Source organism: Stenella coeruleoalba (genome assembly GCF_951394435.1).
Source record: "Stenella coeruleoalba genome assembly, chromosome: 14".
NCBI classification, from domain to species: Eukaryota; Metazoa; Chordata; class Mammalia; order Artiodactyla; family Delphinidae; genus Stenella; species Stenella coeruleoalba.
In genome coordinates this window covers 49,550,829-49,572,577 of record NC_137160.1, presented here as the reverse complement: position 1 = coordinate 49,572,577, position 21,749 = coordinate 49,550,829, and the positions used below count along the sequence as shown (strand labels likewise).

The following is a 21,749-nucleotide window of genomic DNA, read 5'->3' as shown; positions in this document are numbered from 1 at the left end:
ACTTTTAAAGGAGGAGAAGGATGCAGTCAAGTTAAAATGATGGCTGGAAGGATGTCTCAGGCCTTGGACCTGATGAGCAAAGGCACAGAGGTGACAGGTAGCATGTGTATTCAGGCCGGGTCTCTAGAAAGTCAAGTGGAAACCAAATGGTAAGATGAGGTAGTTACACAGAGGTCACAGCGTGATCCTTGGACTTCTATAGAGTAAGTATTTGAAGGGGGGAGGGGCAGGGAGCGATGGAGAACGAAGTAGATTTGCAATTTAGTTAGATCCCTGGTGACTGGAAGAGATGAACACAAGGACAAGAAGATGGTAAAGCCACATCAAATCACTAGGAGTTGTAGAAATCAAAGCAGCACATAGTGGTTTGAAAATTTTTTGTTAGATGTTTTCACCGTAACAGCTTGCATTTCAGAGCAACTTGAACAGAACAGTCATTGCAGAAATGTGGAAAGAGTACAGGCTTGCCTTCTGAGTAACAGGTATTCGGCACAGCACATAACGTCTAATTGGCGTTCAAGATGACGCACCAAGGTTGGTTAGGTGACACAAGGGTATGTGTCTCTCATTCCAGAAGTCACCATACGTGGGATCTCTAATGTTTGTATTTGGGGTTCTTAGCTCAGTTTCATTACACCTTTGATAGTTAAATATATTATAAACCAAACCCTCATTTCACTTTTGTTTACACTTCCAAAGTGTGGTGCGGGGGCAGTGATGAGGACCGAAAAGCATACCATCTGCAGTTCTAACATCACACTTATAAGTCTAAAAGAGAGCATTTCTTCTTGTTTTTTTTTAAAATAAATTTATTTATTTATTTTTGGCTAAGTTGGGTCTTCGGTGCTGCATGCGGGCTTTCTCTACTTGCGGTGAGTGGGGGCTCCTCTTCGTTGCGGTGAGTGGGCTTCTCATTGCGGTGGCTTCTCTTGATGCAGAGCACGGGCTCTAGGCACGGGGGCTCAGTAGTTGTGGCTCGTGGGCTCTAGAGCACAGGCTCAGTAGTTGTGGCGCATGGGCTTAGCTGCTCTGCGGCACGTGGGATCTTCCTGGACCAGAACTCGAACCCGTGTCCCCTACATTGGCAGGCGGACTCCCAACCACTGCACCACCAGGGAAGCCCTTCTTCTTTTAAAACGTAACCTTCATGAGAAATGGGGGCTTGTCTGCCACATAATGGGCACTCGGTAATAATTAATGGACGGATTAATATCCTCAAAATGCCGTGTGCAGCATAGATGTAGGCTGGGGCTTCAACATTGCCTATTGCTGCAAAGTGCTCTGGAAGTCTTAATTTTTTGTAACGTAAAAATGTTTTGTCAGATCTATGCCCTGATGATGTTATTTAACGGTTGATTTACAGTGATTCTTGTTGCCTTTTAAACATGTGGAAATGGATGACAATGAAAGCTGCTTGGAGTCTGATCATCGTGACTGTGGTGGTATTTAATGCCCAGCACAAATAAGAACCTGAATGGGTAAAAAAGCAGAGAGTATTTTAAAGGAGTCAGCGTTCCTTTACTTTGGTGAAACGGAGCTGAAGTTATACACAGTCCTCGTCGACTTTGCAACCTGCCCCTGATGGTATGGTTTGGGGAGGACACATCATGCCTGAGGTATTGCAACATCCAGAATTACGGAGAGACAGAAAGACTCGGGATCAATGCCAGATTCTCTTTCGGCAGGCGAGTTTCTCAAGAGAAGTACTGCGCTGCATGATATTGTACCAGTGTGGTGTACGTGGTGGCAGAAATTATTCTTCAAAAAGGTGACTAGAGAGCAACAGATTATGGGGGGGGGGCAAGAGTGGTGTTATGCGGTGGCAGTAAGATAGAACTGCCGTAAGTCTATTTCTCTCTCTTTCCAAGCCAGCTCTTATTTTAGACCGAGAGATTCAAAGCGGAGAGGCTGTCGCCTGGACTGACTCCCGGCGGTTTGGAAACGTTAGTTTCCCACGCCCCTTTGTATTCTGCCGGAAAAGGCGAAGCCCACCGCAGTGGTCTGCCGAGTTCCGGCTTTTGTCCTTTTCGGTTCCCCATTGGCTGGGGCCGCCTCCTTCCGAGGCCCTCTGGAGCCTTCAGCGAGAGGGCGGGGCTTTGTGACGCAGGCGTGACGTCCCCCAGAGGTATAAAAGACACTGCCAGGTGCGCGGGTTTCTCCAGGAGCCACCCGCAAGGTGGCAAGGAGGAAGCTATTTAGAGCGCAGCCGGAAAGGAGAAGGTGGGGCGAGTCTGGAGAAAAAGCCCACGGCCCTGCCGCAGTTAGGCCCTCGCAGTGGAGGGGTTGGTGGACGGTTCACGTGTCGGGAAAGGTGGCGGCCCCCGGAGTGGGAGGCCGGCGGGTGCACACACCGGCCAGTGAGGCAACCGCCGGCCAACGCGCGTGTGGCGGACTCAGGGGTACGGGGTCTGGGTCGGCGGGTCCGCCGCCACCACCGCTGAACTAGTCGGGGTGGAATCTGGACGCCCGCTCTCCCAGGTTTTTCTGCCCCCTCCACCAGGCCAGCCAAACGGCAAAACAAGCACAGACCCTAGCGTAGGTGTTTAGGAAGTGAGTGGTGGGTGCTGTTGACGTTTTCTGTGGCCCCGAAGCCCCTATTCTCGCATCTTCAGCCAGAGGCACCGTTTTCCTGCTCAGGCGTTACCCCTAGGTTAGTGGGTTTGGTGCGGGGTGTGGGGAATGTAAAATCTGTTAGTGTTTGACAAATGTGTTTTTGTCAAATACACAAGGAGAAGTTTGAGCAGAATTAGTGAGCTGTCATTTGAAACAACCCTCAACGTCTGTACTCGTGACTTTATCCGTTGATGTAGTTGAGGATCGGTGTCCCAGCGTGTCTCATCTTGTCGAGGACAGCTCTTTGGAAGGAGCTGCGTCGTAGGATGCTCCGCATCCCTGGGGCCGGGGCCCTAAACGGCTCCGCACCATTCACAAAGCCTGGGGAGGGGGAGGGGTACGGCAAATCGAGGATCTCTGCGTGGGCGTTCTCCCCATGGTCGGTAGCAACAACTGCTGACTACAGAATGGGTGTTTTGTTAGCTCCGTCGTGGCTACCGGTAAGCCACTGTCAAATCATGACCCATCTCTCAACTCGCACTGGGGTGCAACGGATGTACTTAAAAATACATGTGTATATATGTATATATGGACATATATATACACGTATATACGTCCATATACACATATATATATATAAAATATAAATGAAGTGAATATGTATCATCCATATAATTACCGCCTATGTCCCTTGACATTTAGCATGGGGCCCTGCTACAGGTGCACTACCGGTTTTTTAAAGATGGTTTAATTCAGTAAATCTCCTGTTGAATGATACTCTGATAGTAAGTTTTCATTAGGCGATCGAATACAGTGCCCTTCTCAAAGGTTTTGCTCTGGCGATATTTTTTCCTGACCTTTAGGAAGATGAAATGTGCTTTTAAAATATTGAGGATTTTGCTATTAGTTGCTTTTTATTAGAGGTTGGCCTTTTGTGTAACTGCTGTAACTAAACTGTGCCCCTTGGCCCCAACAATATTGAGATATTGTTAAGGACATGGTTCATTATATCACACTATTCTTCTCTTTATGAGGACCCATAGGAGAAATTTCTCCTGGGTCTCAGTGCCCAGAAGAGCTGTGATTCTCCCAAGCAACTGATTTGGTTTTTTATCTCAGGAAACCTGAATCATTTAACCAACCATTTCCTATTATGTGATGGCTACTTGGTAATTCAGGGGGCTTGTCTTGGGACAGTACCTGTGGCTTCATCCTATTTTTCCTACCATACTTTTCCCCTTAACCACTGAACTGAGTTCCTTAAATATTTAATTTTCTTCTTTGTGTATATTTATAAGCCCTCTTAAATAATTTTTTAGAATGAAACAGGACACACATACACTGACACAGTTTAGGGTGGCAATCTCTGCAGCTAAGAGTTACAGGTAAGACTGTGCAATGCCCTTGGTACCACTTAAAATCCAGAAAGCCAAAAGAAGGGAGAGAGGAAAACTATGGCAGAGGTTAAGGGAAGATACGAGAAAAGAGGTATGGATGGTGGTGGGTGGTATAATACCACAAGTTACTACTCAGATGAATATTAAAAACAAAATTAAAGTTAAAACATGTATACTTAAGGATGATGTGTGTCCGGGGATATACTTAGAAAAGTGAGAAAAAATACATTTTCTTGTAGAAATTCTACTTTGTAACTCTATTTGATGAATGTATAGAAAAGCCAGTTCCCATATGGTTTGGAAGGCTGTTTCTTGGACACAGATAAATGAGCTCGATTTATATTTCTTGACATTTTACTGCACAAAATATTTACTGAATTTTATAGAAACAGGTTTTGTTTGGTTTTTGTTCTTTGTTTTTAATATCATACTGGAGTTCCTGGCAGTATAGTTCTTTTTTTAAAAACTACTATTAACATTAGCCCATTTTACTAGAATAAATACCTAGAGATTAGAACTAAGGCTAGTGATTTTCATAGGAGATAGATTTGTTCTTAGAAGCTATAGTTAACTTGTAAATTTTTAATAAAAACCTTATATACTATTTATAAGACTTTGTGTTTCTTCATTACAGTTGAGATTACAGACATCCCGCCAGAATGATTTCTGCAAGGCCCAGACTTGTCGTACCTTATGGCCTCAAGACTCTGCTTGAGGGAGTTAGCAGAGCCATACTCAAAACCAATCCACCAAACATCACCCAGTTTGCAGCAGTTTATTTCAAAGAACTTATTGTGTTTAGAGAAGGTTTGTTATTGTTTTATATATTTGTTGCTTTGAAAAAGAAAGCATTTTAAATTGGGAGTTTTATGTATCTGATTTCCTTTATTTCTTTAGGAAATAATTCTCTGGATGTAAAAGATCTTGTTAAACTATTTCATCAGATAAAAGGTAAGTACAGTAAGTAGTAATAGTTTAATAAAAATCTAGTTATAAATTATTGCATCATTCCTAGCATACATTTAAGCTTAAGAGTGATGCTCACAAATATTGTCTGTTTAAATAATTACACTGATGTTTAAGTAATCACACTGATGCTTTATTTTTATTATTGAATCAGTTTTTTAAGAAATCTGAGAACTGATATTTTGGAGGATTCTAAATTTTAAAATAGGAAACACTCTTCTTTTGCAAACCATTTGGTACAGTGAGACCTAGAAGAGTGTGTGTCAACTATGACTCAAGCCCTTTCCAATATGCCTGTCTTTGAATTGAATTTTGTGGTAATACTCAAATTATAATGAGATACATCACTTAGGAACATTGTAGAAACACTCTGCTTGGAAGATTATTTTAGTAGAAAAGGTTAATCACCCTTTTTTTTCCTCCCCATGATGGTTTAAGTGCAGTCCAGCTTGGAGGACAGGACATCGATTAGGTGTCACTAACCACCTTTTCTGTTCCAAGAGTCTCTTTATGTAGTGAAGAGATAAGTTTTTCATAGAAGGTGGTCTCTGGCCTGTCCCTGTGATGTAAGGCTGTATGTCTGCTTAGAAAAACTTGTTTTACGTGTATATGTGTAAATGTCTATCTTATGTGAACATAACAGCATGAAACTGAGTTGATGGAGGAGCAGTGAAGAAGTCAGAGGGGGAGAAAGGAAAAAAGGTAAAGTTTACATTATGAACATTTGGGAAGATCAATATAAGCAAAGAGGATATATTAGTTAAACCCCAAGGACAGGCACACATATCTAAAAGAATAGTAAGCAAAGCTTTTGGAAGAATTTTGTGGAGAAAATGATGGCTTAAGGTGAGTGTGAGAAATAACTAAATAATGCTACATTGGCTGACCAACATTTTGAAGTGACCATAGAAAAAGTAAAGGTAGGATCCGTGAGTTTTGGCCACTTTTATTCTCTGCCACTGATGTTAATGGATAACATAGCCAAGATAGGGAGAAGTTAAGGGTAGACCTAGGAAGATGTAAAAATCATGAGGGTTTGGATCTACGGTGAAAGAGACTCCCAAAACAGAAAACAAGATTAAGAATAGCAAGAGTCAGCATTTCAAGGGGTAGGAGAGTGAATCACCGTGGTTTAGGAGTATTTTATTGTCTAGTCTGGGTGCTCCCCTGCAGGGTCCTGATGGCATTGTCAGCTTACCAAAGGAAAGAGGTCTGAGATTTGCTTACCACCAGCAGGACATACAGACAAATGCTGGAACACTGAGCACTCTCCCCCTTCCCATGAGCCTGGTCTTCCAGGCGGTCAAAGTTATTATGGCCTTTGTACTTGTGTCCTTTATACCAGGAGCTATCTTTGAGACGACTGGCTGTGCAGGCTTGCTGTGTTTGAGAATGGTGATAAAGTCAGTGACTCTTTATCACTGACTCTTTATGGTTGTAGGTAACTAAGTGGTAGCCTTTGTGGCTAATCTGTTTACTGAAGACTATACCCACCATTCAGCTTAGCAAGTGGACTAAACTGCTGTGGATTTTGGTCCAGCTAGGGTAACATCTTTGAATCTCAGGGTTCAAAATTAACAGACTGAACTAATGGAGCAGCCATGCTTTCGATGGAGGTAAGGGGTAGGAGATACTGCTGCCTTTCTCCTCCAGTAACTGTAGATATCAAAGAAATTGACACAGTGTAGACTCCCAGTATGGCTGTAGAAACAGATCGCTCTTCAGACAGTAGAGCAGAAACGAATGTTGCCTGTTCTTCCCCAGAGAGTTGGGGAAGGTAACACAAGGTATAACCAGAAAATATATTCAGTGTTACAGTCTAGTATCAATTGGGCTCATTTTGTCTGCCTTTTATTGTCATGCCAAATGGCTTCTTAATGGACTTCTTCATTAGTACATATAGAATGGATAAACAACAAGGTCCTACTGAATAGCACAGGGAACTATATTCAATAAGCTGTGTTAAACCATAATGGAAAAGAATATAAAAAACAATATATAACTGAATCACTTTGCTGTACAGCAGGAAAAAAAAAAAAAAGACAGCACCAGTTATTAGAACTTGGTGATAGGAGCAAGAGCTAAACTACCATCCCTGATGCATTGGTCCCCACTCATCTCCCAGATATCAGATGTATCCCCCAAAGTTATTTCCAGCTGCTCAGTTTGCTGCCTAGCAGCATTACTACGAAGCTGCCCGTATGCATGGGAAGTATGGAGATAAGTATATCCTGCACATATCATTTATTTTATTCAAACCCTCCATTCTGGGATTTTTCCTAGAAGGAGCCCCATTTTTGGTAGGCCTCATCATAGGACCATTAGTGTTTACCCATCTCCCCATTGCATTCAAACTTTCTTGCAGAGGCAGGTGATGAAGGAGGGATGAGGAAAAGAACCAGACACGAGAGCAACTTTTCTCACTTCTCTGTCATCTCTCATCTTTTCTCCCATTTTCCAGAGCCTGGCTCTATCCAGGCCTCCATTGTGGCGTTTCACCCACATGTGCTCATTTCCGAAGCAGCTCATGTAAAACACTTTCTTGGATCCTCCTCTTGTATTTTTCTGCAACTTGATTAAGTAGGTCTTACTACTGGATGAATCAGTGAAAGCTTTTCTATTTCTCAGTCTTCTCAGGAGAGCTTCTTCACTAATCCACATGAATCATTGAGGGGATTTTAGAAACTCAGGCAATATTTTAAGGCAAAACTGTTGTCTCAAGTTCTACCACTTAGTATATCTAGGAAAAGAAGGAAGAAGTGGAATGGAATTTTTTGAGTAACTGTCTTGTCCTAGGCACTTACAATATATTTTGTCAATTAAGAGAACTTTATAAGGTAGGTAACATCACTACAACTTTACTCAAGAGAAATCTGATGCTTGGGAGTGATTAGATAACTTGTAAGTTTCTAAAATATTAATTGGTAGAGTTGGGATCTAAACTTAGATCTTCCTAGTGCATGAAGGTCTTCCTAGTAGTAGGACTCATTAGTAGGGATCACTAGGAGCCCTCTAGAAAAACCTTTAATTTTTGAACTCGGAGTGAAATCTCAGTGCTCTTTCCCCACATTATCTCCCACTTTTCACTTCTTCCTCCTGTCAGGAAGGAGTGTACTAATTCTGATCTTTTCACCACTCCACGAAGAGGGCAGTGGTTTCTCCACGAGAGTGGTAAGTGAGATCTCAACACCACTATCACCTTCCGTCCTCCTAAGCCTAACTGAGTCTAGTTTCTAGTGTTATTCCTGTCTTGACTTCCAACAGAGGCAGGAAATAGCCACCTCTTTTGAAGAATCAAGAAGGCCTAGCCCACCTAGATCCCCAACTGAGTTACCTGTTAACTTTTCTAACTGACCCTCGACGTTCTTGGCATGGCCATAGAGTAGTAATTAGAGTCACAAACTGCTGCTCATCACTGAGCCCAGTTTCAATTCTTATGTAGCGCCGTAACAGTTATGCATATCATTAAATATTATCTTGAGTTATATATTCATATTAGATAGTCATAATATATGTTTTCAGTTTCTTATGCCAAATTCTATTTTTATGCCTTATAGAATTCATTACACATACTTGTAGCTATCCACTCATTAAAAAAACAAGAAATCGATTTCAGGACTATCCATACTAAATTTTACGAGCTCTGGTGTACTCTGTACTTTCCTGGGCATTTTTTTCAAGTAAGGCTATACTGATTCCCTAAACAGGGATGAGTATTGCGTCAGAAGGACCCTCTTATTTCTGCAAGTCTTGTGTTTGCCTTGGCAGGGTGGTAATTTGTACCAAGGTTAAGAATTTTCACTTTTTTTTTTTTTTTTACTTAAAAAAAAAGTTGCAGTGATTATCTGGCGACATTGTTGGGAGTGGGGCTTAGGTCCTTCATGCTTTAATGATGTGGTAAGATTAATCACTTGGGGGAGTTGTCCATACTAAAGATCGCAAATAAATCACTGAGCAAATGGTATAGTCAAGAACTGGGGTCAGATTGTCAGACTAGGGACAGAAACACAGGGTCAGGATTAAGAGAGGAGGGGGCCGGGGAAGAAGCAGATAAGTAAAACCAGGAAAGCTAGGATGGTAAACCAGGCTGCCAAGGTGAGGTCAGGAGCCACAAGTAGATGTCAGTTACATGAAGGAAGGACACCTTCTTCCTTAAGTATCTGACTCTGCTATCCAGAAACTCTGATAGCTCCATACTGTTCCAGACTCCTCAGTGTTGTAGGGGTACTTCTAAAAAATAGTAAATTACTATACTCTTGATTTCAGATGACCTCTATTTTTTTCCTGTTTGCTCTGCTGATCTCTACCCATTGAAGCATTAATTTACTGTAGGGAAAAGGTAAATATAGTCTGGAGCAAGGAAGTCATTACTCAGTATTGAGTTTCCAAAGTTCGTAATAAAAAAGCTAACACTTTAGAGTTTTGCAGGAGCCTGTTTTTTCTTGGAATTTCCAAAGCTGAGTTTTGATTTAAGACTTAACATGACCAGAATCAAGTTTTTACTTTATATAAGCCATAGAGGAGGGAGGAAAAAAGATAAGATATAAGGCCATTTCCTGCTGCACAGGAAAGGGAAATGGAAAGTCCTTCTTGACAATGGGATTGTGGTGCTGGGGCGTGGGTAGTGCATGAAAAGTGCTAGGTGACATTGAAACTGGTGATAAGGAAGGTAGGTGGAATTTATGATCAGAATTCCCTAAGACTCATCAAGCAGGTGGCTTGTTCTCTGCATTCCTGGGTGCTGTCTAGAAGAATGCATGCTTCTCAGAAGCTGAGTGGTTAGCATGGTACTGCCTTTAGCACATCACCTGCTACATTCAGCTCCTGCACTATAACCGTCATGATCAGACACTCAGTAAATACTGATTGAATAAAATAATTACATTTGAAGCAATGGATTAGAAATAATGGAGTGTTTCTCAGATGAGACTGAGATAGTATTTCTTGTGTCCTATGGCCTGTGTGTGGCTTTTAGTGGATCCAGATGTGTTTAGATTGTCCCAGAGTGCTGACCAGCAAGTAATCCAGATGGGAAAAGTGAAGTGACTCAACCCACTAATAGAGAGCTAAGTGCAAAATGTTGAAGCTGGGAATAAAATAAACTTTCAGCTAGGCCTTAATTGCTAAAGGACCAAATTAGGAAGGGAATCTCTCAGTCCTTCAGTGAAATAAGCACACAGGCCACACCTTTCACAAAGTAGAAACTTGAGTAGTAAATACAGTGAAGTCAGAGACTAGCACCCAGAACACAGGCAGTATGAGTTATGCCTCTACCAGAGGTAATTGAGAGCCAGCAGAGAAGGACAACATGTGGATCAGAGCCAGAGCGCACCACAGCACTCAGATTCCCTCTTCAGAAGTGGGGAGAACCTTTGAAAAAAAGCAATACCCAAAAGGACTGAATAATAAACCCAAAGCGACTTTTAAACTGGAAGGGACAAATATTTTTAAGTAAGATCAAATAAATTTTGCCTTTGGGAAGTAAGCATTTTAATGCAATTTGAGATCAGCTAGAGAAAGTAAAGTAATGCTTTCTGGCATGTCTAAGTTATAGTAGGTAAATTTTGATCCCTTTATAAGACCATGGCATGCAAAGCTTTCTATGAGCTAAATCTATCCTACCTTTGCAATTATCTCTTATTTCATATCTTCACAGACCTTATGCACCAGACTGACAACTTGTCATTTTTTGAAAAAGTAATTTTGATTTTGATCATTTGATTTTGGCTTATGCTAACTCCCTCCAGGAGTTCCTTTCCCTCCCATTTCCTTCAAATCCTATATATCCTTAAAGTCCAATTGAGTATTTCATTTAACAAATATTTAAATTCCTATCCATTGCCAGATACTGTGCTAGGAGGAATTGAGAGGTTTCAGTTTCAGCTATGATGAAGTAGCTAATATTGGACTTACCTTCCTATCATAAATACCCATAAAAGCTGAAGAAATTATATAAAACAAAGTCTGGATTCTTGGGAAATGGGGTTCACAGAAATTGAGGCCCATATTCACCCCAGTGTCATTTTTCAAATTCATGGGCAGGAAAATAGAGGCCAAGCAGAGATTGGAAGTCTCTCCAGGAAGAGAGAACAGAGAAGCAGAGTTTAGAGCTACTAATGTGGCTGGGATTTGGGTGACAAAGCACCAGAGAGGAGGCATTTGCAGAGACGGATTCCCCAAAAGTCTGCAAAAATATTTCCTTTTTTTTTGTGGGGGTGCAATTCCTAAGCTGCTCATGTGTGGACTGTAAGGCTTGTGAAGGCTTAGCAGAGAAGAGCTGTTGGAAGACGGAAAGCTAGGTAGGGATTTCAGAAGGGGTACAGTGTTGGGGGAGGCTTTGGAGTTTGGGCCCAGCCAAAATGAAGAGACTTTTCTGAAACCCTGGCAATCCAGTTGAGACCCCAGGAAGGTCACACCCTAGGAATAAAGACAATCTGCTAGGATTAAGAACAAAGCTGAAATATGTCTATTTTAACAAAATGTAAAATGAAGTCTCAGGAGGATCAGATTTGCCATTATTAGAATAAGACCAACACCATTTAGAAGCAAACAATATAGTCAGAGTCTCTACAATGTGTCATTTACAACTTCCAGCATACAATTAAAAACTACCATTCATTCAGAGAAGTGGGAGGAAGTGACTAATAATTAAGAACTAAAACATAAAACACTCTGTAGAAGCAGACCCAAAGAAGATCCAAATATTAGAATTACTACATAAGGACTACATAAGATGGAGAACTTCAACAGAGTAAGAATCTTAAAATAAGAAACAAATGGTTATTTCACAATTGCAAACTAAATTTTTATTAGCTGGCTTTACTAGCAGAAGACAGAATTAGAAACTAAAAAACCATGGCAATAGAAAATACCCAAATTGAAGTAAGAAGAAAAACAATAAGAGTGTAAGACACATTAGTGAGACATGATCAAAGGGTCTAATATGTAATTGGAGTCAGAGGAGAAAAGAGTAGATGGAAAAATATTATTTGATTGAAAGACATCAACCTACAGATTCAAAAAGTTTGGTAAACCCACAGCAGTATAAAAACAAAGAAATCCACGCTTCAGTATATCATGGTCAAACTGCTGAAAAAGACAAAATCATGAAAACAGGCAGGGCAAAAAGGCACATTACTTTCTGGGGAATAATCAGACAAATAGCAGATTTCTTAACAAACTACAGAAGCCAAAAGACAATGGAATGACATCTCTACAGTGCTAAAAGCAAAAAGCTGCCAACCTAGAATGAATATATATCCAGTGAATATATCCTTTAAAAATGAAAGCAAAATAAAGAGATTCTCAGGCAGACAAAAGCTGAGAGAATCCACTGCCATCAGACCTGCTCTACAAGAAATACTTCTAAAGAAGTTTATAGGCAAACAAGAAATAAAAAGGGAACTTCCTAAATCTGATAACGTGTATGCATAAAAACTTACAGCTAACGTTATACTAAATGGTGAATTTTGAGTACTCTCCCATCAAGATTAGAACCAGAATAGATATGTCTGACATCACCATTTCTATTCAACACTGTGCTGTAGGTTCTAGTCAGTGCAATAAGGTGGGGGGGGGGGGGGGGAAGGTATACATATTGAAAAGGAAGAAGTAAAAGTACTTTATTCACAGATGACGTGATATAGAAAATCCAAACGGCTCACCTTGATAAATCTTAAGATAACATATTTAAATACCCAATGAGAAAATGGATATTAAAATGGATACATAATTCATAGAATAAAAACAGACATGGTATCTAAAAAGCAGCATATACCACAATCCCCCTCATTCACATTGCTTTACAACTTTTTTTTTTTGCGGTAGGTGGGCCTCTCACTGTTGTGGCCTCTCCCGTCGCGGAGCACAGGCTCCGGACGTGCAGGCTCAGTGGCCATGGCTCATGGGCCCAGCTGCTCGGCGGCATGTGGGATCCTCCCGGACTGGGGCACGAACCCGTGTCCCCTGCATTGGCAGGCGGACTCTCAACCACTGCGCCACCAGGGAAGCCCTTTTTTTTTTTTAAAGATTTAATTTTTTATTTATTTTTGGCTGTGTTGGTTCTTCGTTGCTGTACGTGGGCTTTCTCTAGTTGCAACGAGCAGGGGCTATTCTTTGCTGCAGTGCACAGGCTTCTCCTTGCGGTGGCTTCTCTTGTTGCAGAGCACGGGCTCTAGGCACACGGGCTTCAGTAGTTGTGGCTTGCAGGCTCTAGAGCACAGGCTCAGTAGTTGTGGCACACGAGCTTAGCTGCTCTGCGGCATGTGGGATCTTCCCTGATGAGGGATCGAACCCGTGTCCCCTGCACTGGCAGGTGGAGTCTTATCCACTGCACCACCAGGGAAGTCCCTGCTTTACAACTTCTAACTTATGCCTCATATTAGGAAAGTACTCAGCTGCAAGTAACAGAAAACCAATTAGCAGTGAAAAACAAGCTATCTGGAAGTGCTGTTCATTCTGCTGCTGATATTATAATAATAAAGCATCAATTATCTAGGTTCTCTGCTTTATCATTCTTAGCATATTTTGTTTGTAGCCTCATGCCACTGCTCTAGGCATTATATCCATGTATAAATCAGGAAGGAGGAGGAAGTGGTGGCATAAATGATACTTTTTTCTTTCATTAAAAAAGTAAAATCTAAGAAGTCTAGCAGACTTCCACTTCTGTCCCATTGGCCAAGGGGACTGATAAATTTTCTGATAAGGGAAATCAGAATGCACAGGGCTGGTTTACACCTGTACTCTGCAGGGGCTCTTTGGCATCTTGGATGGGGCAGTTGTGCGGGGCCCCTTTCACACCTGCCCCTTCTCATTTAAGCTTAACAAAATTTACCTAAAAGCCACTGTATCCAATACATATTTCAGTCACTGCACTGATCACATTGTCATCTGTTTATGTGCCTCTAACCTTAATCAGACTGTACTATTTAGGAGATTCCCCAGTGTCTATCACATAATAGGAATTAAGGATTGGTGACTAAAGAATGAATATAAGGAAGAGAAGAGAGGAAGGAGAGAAAAGAAACAGACCACCTACTTTATAGTCACTGGTGTTCATCATTCCAATCAGTTCAACACACAGTAGTTGGAATCTTTTTCTCTTTTAAACTTTTAAAACTATATGTACCTTACTTACTTCAAATTCTTGAGTCCAAGCACTCCTGTGAGTTCCCCTCCTGCAGTCCTCTCCTCTCCCCTCTCCTATTAATCACTTCTCCCATCTCCTATTCTGTCCTGCTTCATATTCTCCTCTTGTCTGGGACAGCTTTCAGATTTCCCTTCAGTGCCAGAACATGCCTTTTTCCTTATTCTTCCCTGATCATGCCCCAAGCACCCCAAGTCTCCACGTGAGTTCTGCCTATTCCAAGAAATACTGTATGCTTGGAATGTATCTATCTGATTGGTTTCATGGAAAATCAGGATTCTACCGTGAGTTTTAATCAGTCATTTATTAAACTTAGAAAGAAATGTTTTAGAGGAAGAAGTGCCTTCAGTGATGCATGTAATTCTGAGAGTTCATGCAGTTTTTTGTTTTTTGTAGTTCAAGTGAAACCAGATTGCTGACGTCATACTGAGTTCATCTTCATGAGGTTGACATGTAAGATCAACCTATAGCAAACCTAGTTTACAACTTTAATAGTTTTCTACACAAACATAATCTCAGTGTTACAAGTCAGCAATCTTTGGAACTGTTAAACAGACCTTAAAACATTAGAGAAAAGCTCTTTACCTTTTGTAATAACAGATATCAACAGGAACGCAATATAATTATGTATGTGATAACTTGTTTGTGTATGTTTGCTAACATTCTGTCATGTATTCTAAACAAAACCAAATGGTTCATCTAGTGCTTTACATTTTCAAAAACACTGTTAAAGCTTAAGGTATTTGATCTCAATTTAATGTTACAGTGATGAAATATATCTATTAAAAATAGTATATATGACATATGTATGTATGTATACAAATACATATATTATAAATGGGAAAAAACATCCTGCATTTTATCATCCAGATTATGAAATTGCCAATTTTCATCAAAGCTGATTTAAAGATGTGAGGCTTATAATTTTTAATTTGATATCACATTTCAAAACTTTTTAAACTAGGTGTTGATTTATTCTTTCCCCATTTATATGTGATTTACAGTTTATAGAACACTTTTAGGTGAATCTCTACAAAACCTCAGTGAGGTCAGAATTAAAATCCCCAGTTTGCACACCAGGAGGTTGAAGCTCAGAACCGTTAACTTGGCCATGCATCTATTCAATCACAGTCAGGACTGAACCCAGATCTTCTCATACACCTTTTTACTATGAAAAAGTTGTGGGGAAGGAAGCAATATCATAAATTCTCTGATGAGTTATGATTCATAATTATATAATGCTTTACCTTTCCAGAATGGTTATTTAATAGGGGACTTCTAGAGGCAAAAATACTAAAGATTAAGCTCCTAGATATGATTCCAGGTACGACAAGCCTGTGAGATACTTTGAAAAGGGCAAGTGGCCCTTTCCATAGAAGCTGAATTCCTATCGTGTAAGTGATGTATCACATGAGTCCCATGCAGGCAATCTAGGGATTGCAGTGATCTAGTCCCTAAATTGGTTGGGTTCTTGAAAACTCTCAGGGGAAATAAATCATTACTTGGGGAATTTAGGTCCTTGTGGGGGAAAAGAGTGTTGTAGAGGCCTTGAACTGCTGTGTAGGTGTCTAGGTGAGTCTAGTGAGAAGTTGGGCTTGGGCTTCGTGGTGGCTCTCCTACCTTCACTGTTCCACGGGCCTCAAATGCCTTTAGCGGTGGGCTGCCTGACCTTGCCCTCGGCCTTCCCCGCCAGCCGGCCCCACTGAGGGCATCTCTCCCCACACTCTTGCCCCTCCCTCCAGGGGCAGCTGCTGTTCCTCGTTGCTGGTCCTGGGCTCTCGGGGCAGGGATTCTGACCTAGGTGGTCTTTGCACCAGGCATTGAGGATGGGGCTTTCTCAGTGTTCCTGTCAGTTGTCCGCGGCAATCTCTGCCTCGTATCTGTGGTCAGTCTTGAGCTAGTGTTTCCTGCCTCTGCCCCAGGGGTAGGAAGGAGCCCTCTGTTTGCTGTTGATATAGGATTCCCCTCTGGCCTTCTACCCTGCTTCCATCTTCCACAAAAGTGCCTGTGAGTGTGAACTTCTTGCGTCTGGAGTCCCAGACTATTCCAGACATCTTAGCCCACATTTGGCTTTCATCAGTTCATTAAGATTTTGGCTGATACCTTACCAGCTGGTATGGTGGTGACGTTTCCAGGCCCTGCCACAGATGAGGGAGTTCTGTGGCCCTTCTCTCCTTGGAAGGGCTGGTTACTCTTTGGAAATCAGATTACTTGACTGCCTTGTGACTCTGCTCTCTGATGGGCGCATAGTGATCATTTTGACATTTATCTGGCTTTTCCTCATTGTGATGGGCAGACAGTTTGTGCAGCTTTATCTTAAGCGTAAGGCCAGGCTTATTTAAACAAAATTTCCCTTATTCCTCCAGCCAGAGGATATCTTTTCCTCCTCTGAGCTTCCATAGGTCTTAAATGGTACCCTTGTTAAGTACTTACACTTTTAACCTGTAATATCTGTATATCTTATTTCCCCTAAGCTTTATGAGGTCTTGTCCTAATAATTTTTCCATCCTCAACAATGCCTAGTGTACAGTATTTTACACACAGCACAAACAGTCAAGTGTATTAGTGGGTAAAGGGCTTTGACTGGAAATGGGTGGGGAAGTCCTGAGGAGGTGGCTGGTTAGAAAATGAGGTCATTGTTCTAGAAGCAGAGGGAGGTAAGAGTAGATGTGGCTTTTCTGTCTTTATGAAACTTTTCTTAGCATGTGAGCGTTTGTGTGGTATCCACGTCCAGAATTAGACACCTGATCCGAGTTTACAGAAAATCAGCCGCTAATGTAGGAGACCCTGGAGGACACTGTTCTTTGGAAAAGAGCTGGACCCATGAAGACACGTTTCCAAAGTTTTGACTTGAAGCAAGTATGTTCTTGTAAGGCAAATTCTCCTCTTCCTGCAGATTTCATGATATTAGGTAAATGCTTCCCCAAAGAGAGAATCCTCAGTAAAGTAAGCAGATGTGAAAACGTCTGATGAGGTTAGACGTGTGAGTGACAAGCAGAACGCTGAGTGCAGAAAATGATGTTACAGCAGTTTTCTAGCTCTAGGGGTTTCTGTGTGTCATCAGTTGTCTTCACCTTCTAAGCCATGGTTTTTTTCCTCCTGCCCGAGGATCCACTGAGCCCTACTTCTGGAACCAGAGCTGTCTATCTGCTGCTCTTCTGGGTCAGTACTTCGGCTGCATTATCACACCTTGCCAGCAGGTGCTACCACTTTTAGAATAGAAAACATGACGTTTCCTAATGTAAACGTATTCTATAGTCCCCTAGTTTTCCAATTCATTAAGTTGAACTTTATATACCAATTTTCTTAAACTGAAGAATGCCTTTAATCACATGACAGCATTTGTTTCATTACTAAGCTATGAAGTGTTTTTTTCTTTCCCCAGTTTTGTGTGGAAGTCTGGATCAGGAGCTTTGTCCATGGACGTTTTCAGCTTACTTTTAGGCAGTTATGATCTTTCCCCTGAGGCTGACCAGCTGAAGGTGGTATCTGAGTGTTAGAGTCACTTATTTCTAAGGAACTGAACCGAGTTGTCTTTTGAGTGGATAAGGACAGGAAGGTTTTGTTGCCCACAGTGAAGTTACCGATGTTGGAAACTAAAGCAAAACTCTTTTGTACTTGCATATATATTGACGTTTGAATGCTCAACCTATGCTTTCTTCATAATTCCTTTTTTGGGGAATAAGTACTTATTAACCCATCTAACTCATTTTTTTAGGGGAGAAGTGGTCAGAAGGAATTGCACAAGAGAAGAAACCAGAATGTGTGAAAGAGCCAGAAAGAACATCTACAGTTTCCCAAGAACCTAAACGGATGGAAAAATCTACGGACACAGAGGAGGACAACATAACTGCACCGCAGTTTAGCAACAAAACCACGCAGTTCCCGTCGGTTCATGCTGAGCTGCTCTCAGAGCCTGAGGGTGCCCCTGAAGCAGCTCGTGCTCCTTCGAAACCGACCGCCCCTGAGAATGCCACCCCGGCCTCACCGCCGTCGCCAGCAGCTGTCTCACCCGAGCTGGCCTATGTCCCTGCTGACCCAGCTCAGTTTGCTGTTCAGATGTTAGGTAATGTTTCTCCGGTTCATTCGGATCACTCTGAAATTTTAATGGTGGACGTGGCAACAAGTATGCCCGTTTTTCCCGAGGAGATGCTGAGCTCAGAGGCTGCTGAAGATGATGTGGTGGCCACTCCTGTGCATTCTGGAGAGATGGCAGCAGTGCAGGTTCTGAGCGAGACATCTGTCCATGTAGATTTGGGTCCTAAACCTAAACACCATAAGGCTGAACCACCAATGGCTTCCTCATTCCCCTTGCAGGATGAACAAGAACCTCCTGCTTACAGTCAAGCTCCTCAGGTCCCTTTGCAGGCTGCTATTGAGGTGACATCCACCACGCACATAGCATCTATCGATAAAGATGAGCCTGTGATCGAAGGAGCTACTAATGTTGAGCAAATACTGGAACAAACGGTTATCCCCTTTTCTGATCATGTTGCTTGTCTTAAAGGAAATGAGCAGTCACCACCCCTTAGTCCCATACTTGTAGTAGGCGAGACAGCCTCACACGGGTCTGAAAAATCTGTGGGTTCTGCAAACTTTGTGCAGTTGGAGAGTGCAAAATATGACTCCTCAGTACATGTGGAGGCAGACGGCTCTGCCACAACAGTGAGCTCTGAAATATCTGTGCACATTGAAGTGGACATCTTTGCGCTCGCCCCTGGCAGTGCTGGGCAGGAGGACTCATGGGAAAACCGTGCGTCCCAGGAGACGGAGGTCAAACCCGCGCTCTCAGGGGAAGCCGCACAAGTAGTGCGCTCAGGTGCGTCCGTAAGATCATCTAGTGGCCCCCAACCTCCTGTTCCAGGTCTTAATGAACCAGAAATCGAACCAGAATGAGAAGTAGCACCTAAACAAGGTTTGACGGAGCCAGGTAAGATAATTACTTACAAAATTAAAAACGGTGCTTCCAGTGACATCTATATTTCAGGTGACCATCGAGGTAGGCTCCCTGCAGACTGGTCAAAAAGCTTTGTTTTTAGTAGTAGTTAAAATGCCAAACCTATTTAAAGACTTTGTTGTATCTGAGATTTTACTCTTACGAGATGAGTGATTTTAAAGCAACATCACCACTGCTTGGCCTCAAAGTTCGGTCATCTAGCATTTTCGTGTTGTTTTGGACATACTGTGTGGTGAAAAATGGTAGAGCCTGTTGTCAGCTGCAAAACACGTTCATGTGATCTGGATACTCCTGCAAAACCGTAACTAAGGGGTGTTGGTTTGAAATCCCTCACCTGTAAAAGTAAAATCAGGTGACAACAAAGTATTTACACAGGTGATGGCATTAAAAACATGGAAGAAATGGTGGTGCGCTTGACTGCTTTTGCGCTGAGGTGGGAGAACTCTGCAACCTGGTCTGGGGGCTGGTCAAGCCCTGACGTCCCGCCTGGGAGCTTCCCACAGCTGAGGGAGCGGCTTCATAGCTGGATGGAGAGAGGAAAGGTCAAGCTGAAGTTCTGTCACCCAGGGGAGCGGGAAGGTAGCAGCAGCAGAAAGGATGGACGCGGCGAAGCTGGCCGGCTTCCTTCCATCGGTTCCCCGACAGGCGCCCAAATCAGGCTGCTTTCTTGGCTGCTGAACTATCACTACCGCTTTCCTGTGACACAGACACGGTTTGACCTCCCATCTCGATCTAATTATGGCATTTGGTCTGCTCACCCTCCCACTCCATCTAGGCAAGTGCAGCGGCCCTTATCCGTTTAGGGAGGTGGGACGTGCAGGAGCCAACCCCGCCATTCCTTTTGCAGAAACTCTCTCACCCTTGACTCTTACCAGAGCCAGAATGATAAAAAAGTGTTACCACAGCAGGTGTTTAGAGATCAAATTCTGTCTGGCAGTGTGACAGGGATTCTGCGCAGCTGAAAAGGCAGAGGGCAGTGTTGGAACGTAGTCTGTGGGGCTGGCATTACACTTGTGGTCTAAGCAGCACTTCCATCCCAAGTTACTGTTCTCAAGTGCTTCGCTATTTCCAAAGCACTAAGGGTATTTCACAAAAACCTGAAGACTGGGCTCGTGCATATTTTTAATTAGCTTCCAGAACTATCAGTTGAAAGCATCTGAAGCTATTGAAAACACAGCTTAATTGTGTGCATAGTGTTATTTTCTTTTCTGGGGAAGAAAACAAAGCTGCACTAGGGATACGGGCCGTGTTCAGAGGGTGACTCAGCACAGCTGGGCCAAGTGCAGCTCCTCCATCAGGAACCTTTGCTCCTCCGTCCCAGCTTCTGGGACTCGTTCTCCAAGACGGCACTGTCTTCAATTAGGCAAGTCTAACTTGACATGGTAGATGCCTTGGTGTAAGTAGACGGATGGCCCTCCGAGACCTCTTTTTACTTAAAGATCCACTGTGCGACCAACCAGCCTTCTACTGCCACCCAGGACCTATGATTTCAAGCCTTGCCGAAGAGGGAGCCGTGCTCTCAGGTTCCGAGTCCTAGGTTAGGTGATGTTTCGTGTGTAGTGACAAGCTGATGGGAGACGATGCCGCCTGCAAAGGGCCAGAGGTCCTTGATCATGTGATCAAAAGATGACACGTAGTGCTGACTTCTTCCGTAAAGAGAACCATCAATCACTATGCAGACACATCAGTGCTTTTTTTAATGCTTTTTTCAATGGCTTAACACACTCTTCAGTTGATTTTTTTGGTAGAGCCAGAATTGTTGATTCTCCATTTCCTCTGAGGACCCTGCAGAAGCCATGTCTAAAGTTAAGTTCCTAGAAACAGCAACTTAGAATGAGATTGCTTCTCAGCCACAACCCTAGTGTCCGTGCCGCTGGCTATCACAACACTGTTCTCGTTTTCTGACTGTAGAGAATCTCTCCTTTCACATTACCAAACACAATTTATTTAGCACTCTCTATAGCATGCTTTATGGCACATATTACTACAGCTGTTTGTTTATATGTAAAAAAAACACTTCTGTGCATAGCGCCTGATACAGAGACCAAATCTTTAACACCTGCACATGTTTTTTTTTATAGCAATAGCAGCAAGCGAAGCAGGACAACCACCACCATATTCTAACATGTGGACCCTTTATTGTCTAACTGACATGAGTCAACAAAGTCGCCCGTCACCACCACCTGCACCTGGGCCTTTCCCCCAAGCAACCCTCTATTTACCTAATTCTAAGGAGCCACAGTTTCTGCAGCACCCACCAAAAGTTGCTTCTCCAACTTCCGGGATGATGGACAGCAAGACGACCAGTGCCCCGCCTTTCATTTTAGTGGGCTCAAATGTTCAGGAAGCACAGGACTGGAAGCCTGTTCCCCAGTCAGATGCCTTGAAGAGATACACTGCAGTGCAAGTCCCCATTGCTGTTCCTGCAGATCAGAAATTCCAGAAACACACCCCCAATCCCCAGAATGCTAATCCTCCTACAAGTGGACAAGATGTCCCCAGACCACAAAGTCCAGTTTTTCTTTCTGTTGCTTTCCCGGTAGAAGATGTAGCCAAAAAACGTTCAGGATTTGGTGACAAAGGTACTCCCTGTGGAAGTTACGGTATTGCTGGAGAAATAACTGTGACAACTGCCAATGTTCGCAGAGCAGAAACTTGAAACTGGCAGGTAAATTCTCTTCCCATGATATGGGGGCCTTAACACACTTGAGTTTTCAAGCAGGTTGATCTG

At 42.7% G+C, this 21,749-nt stretch overlaps 1 protein-coding gene across 3 annotated transcripts; it reads left to right on the top strand.

The window, feature by feature from the left end:
- The first annotated feature begins 4,529 nt into the window (after positions 1-4,529).
- CABYR (calcium binding tyrosine phosphorylation regulated) lies at positions 4,530-21,688 on the top strand. Of its 3 annotated transcripts, none has more exons than XM_079942371.1 (4): positions 4,530-4,757; positions 4,848-4,901; positions 17,780-18,127; positions 21,562-21,688. In XM_079942371.1, exons 1-4 carry the CDS (start codon positions 4,610-4,612, stop codon positions 21,675-21,677), a joined length of 666 nt encoding a protein of 221 aa, XP_079798497.1. In that variant the 5' UTR covers positions 4,530-4,609; the 3' UTR covers positions 21,678-21,688. The 3 variants fall into 3 exon arrangements, with proteins under 3 accessions (XP_079798497.1, XP_079798496.1, XP_079798495.1); XM_079942370.1 differs by having other exon boundaries at positions 21,100-21,688; XM_079942369.1 differs by having other exon boundaries at positions 17,780-18,880.
- Positions 21,689-21,749: the final 61 nt, after the last annotated feature.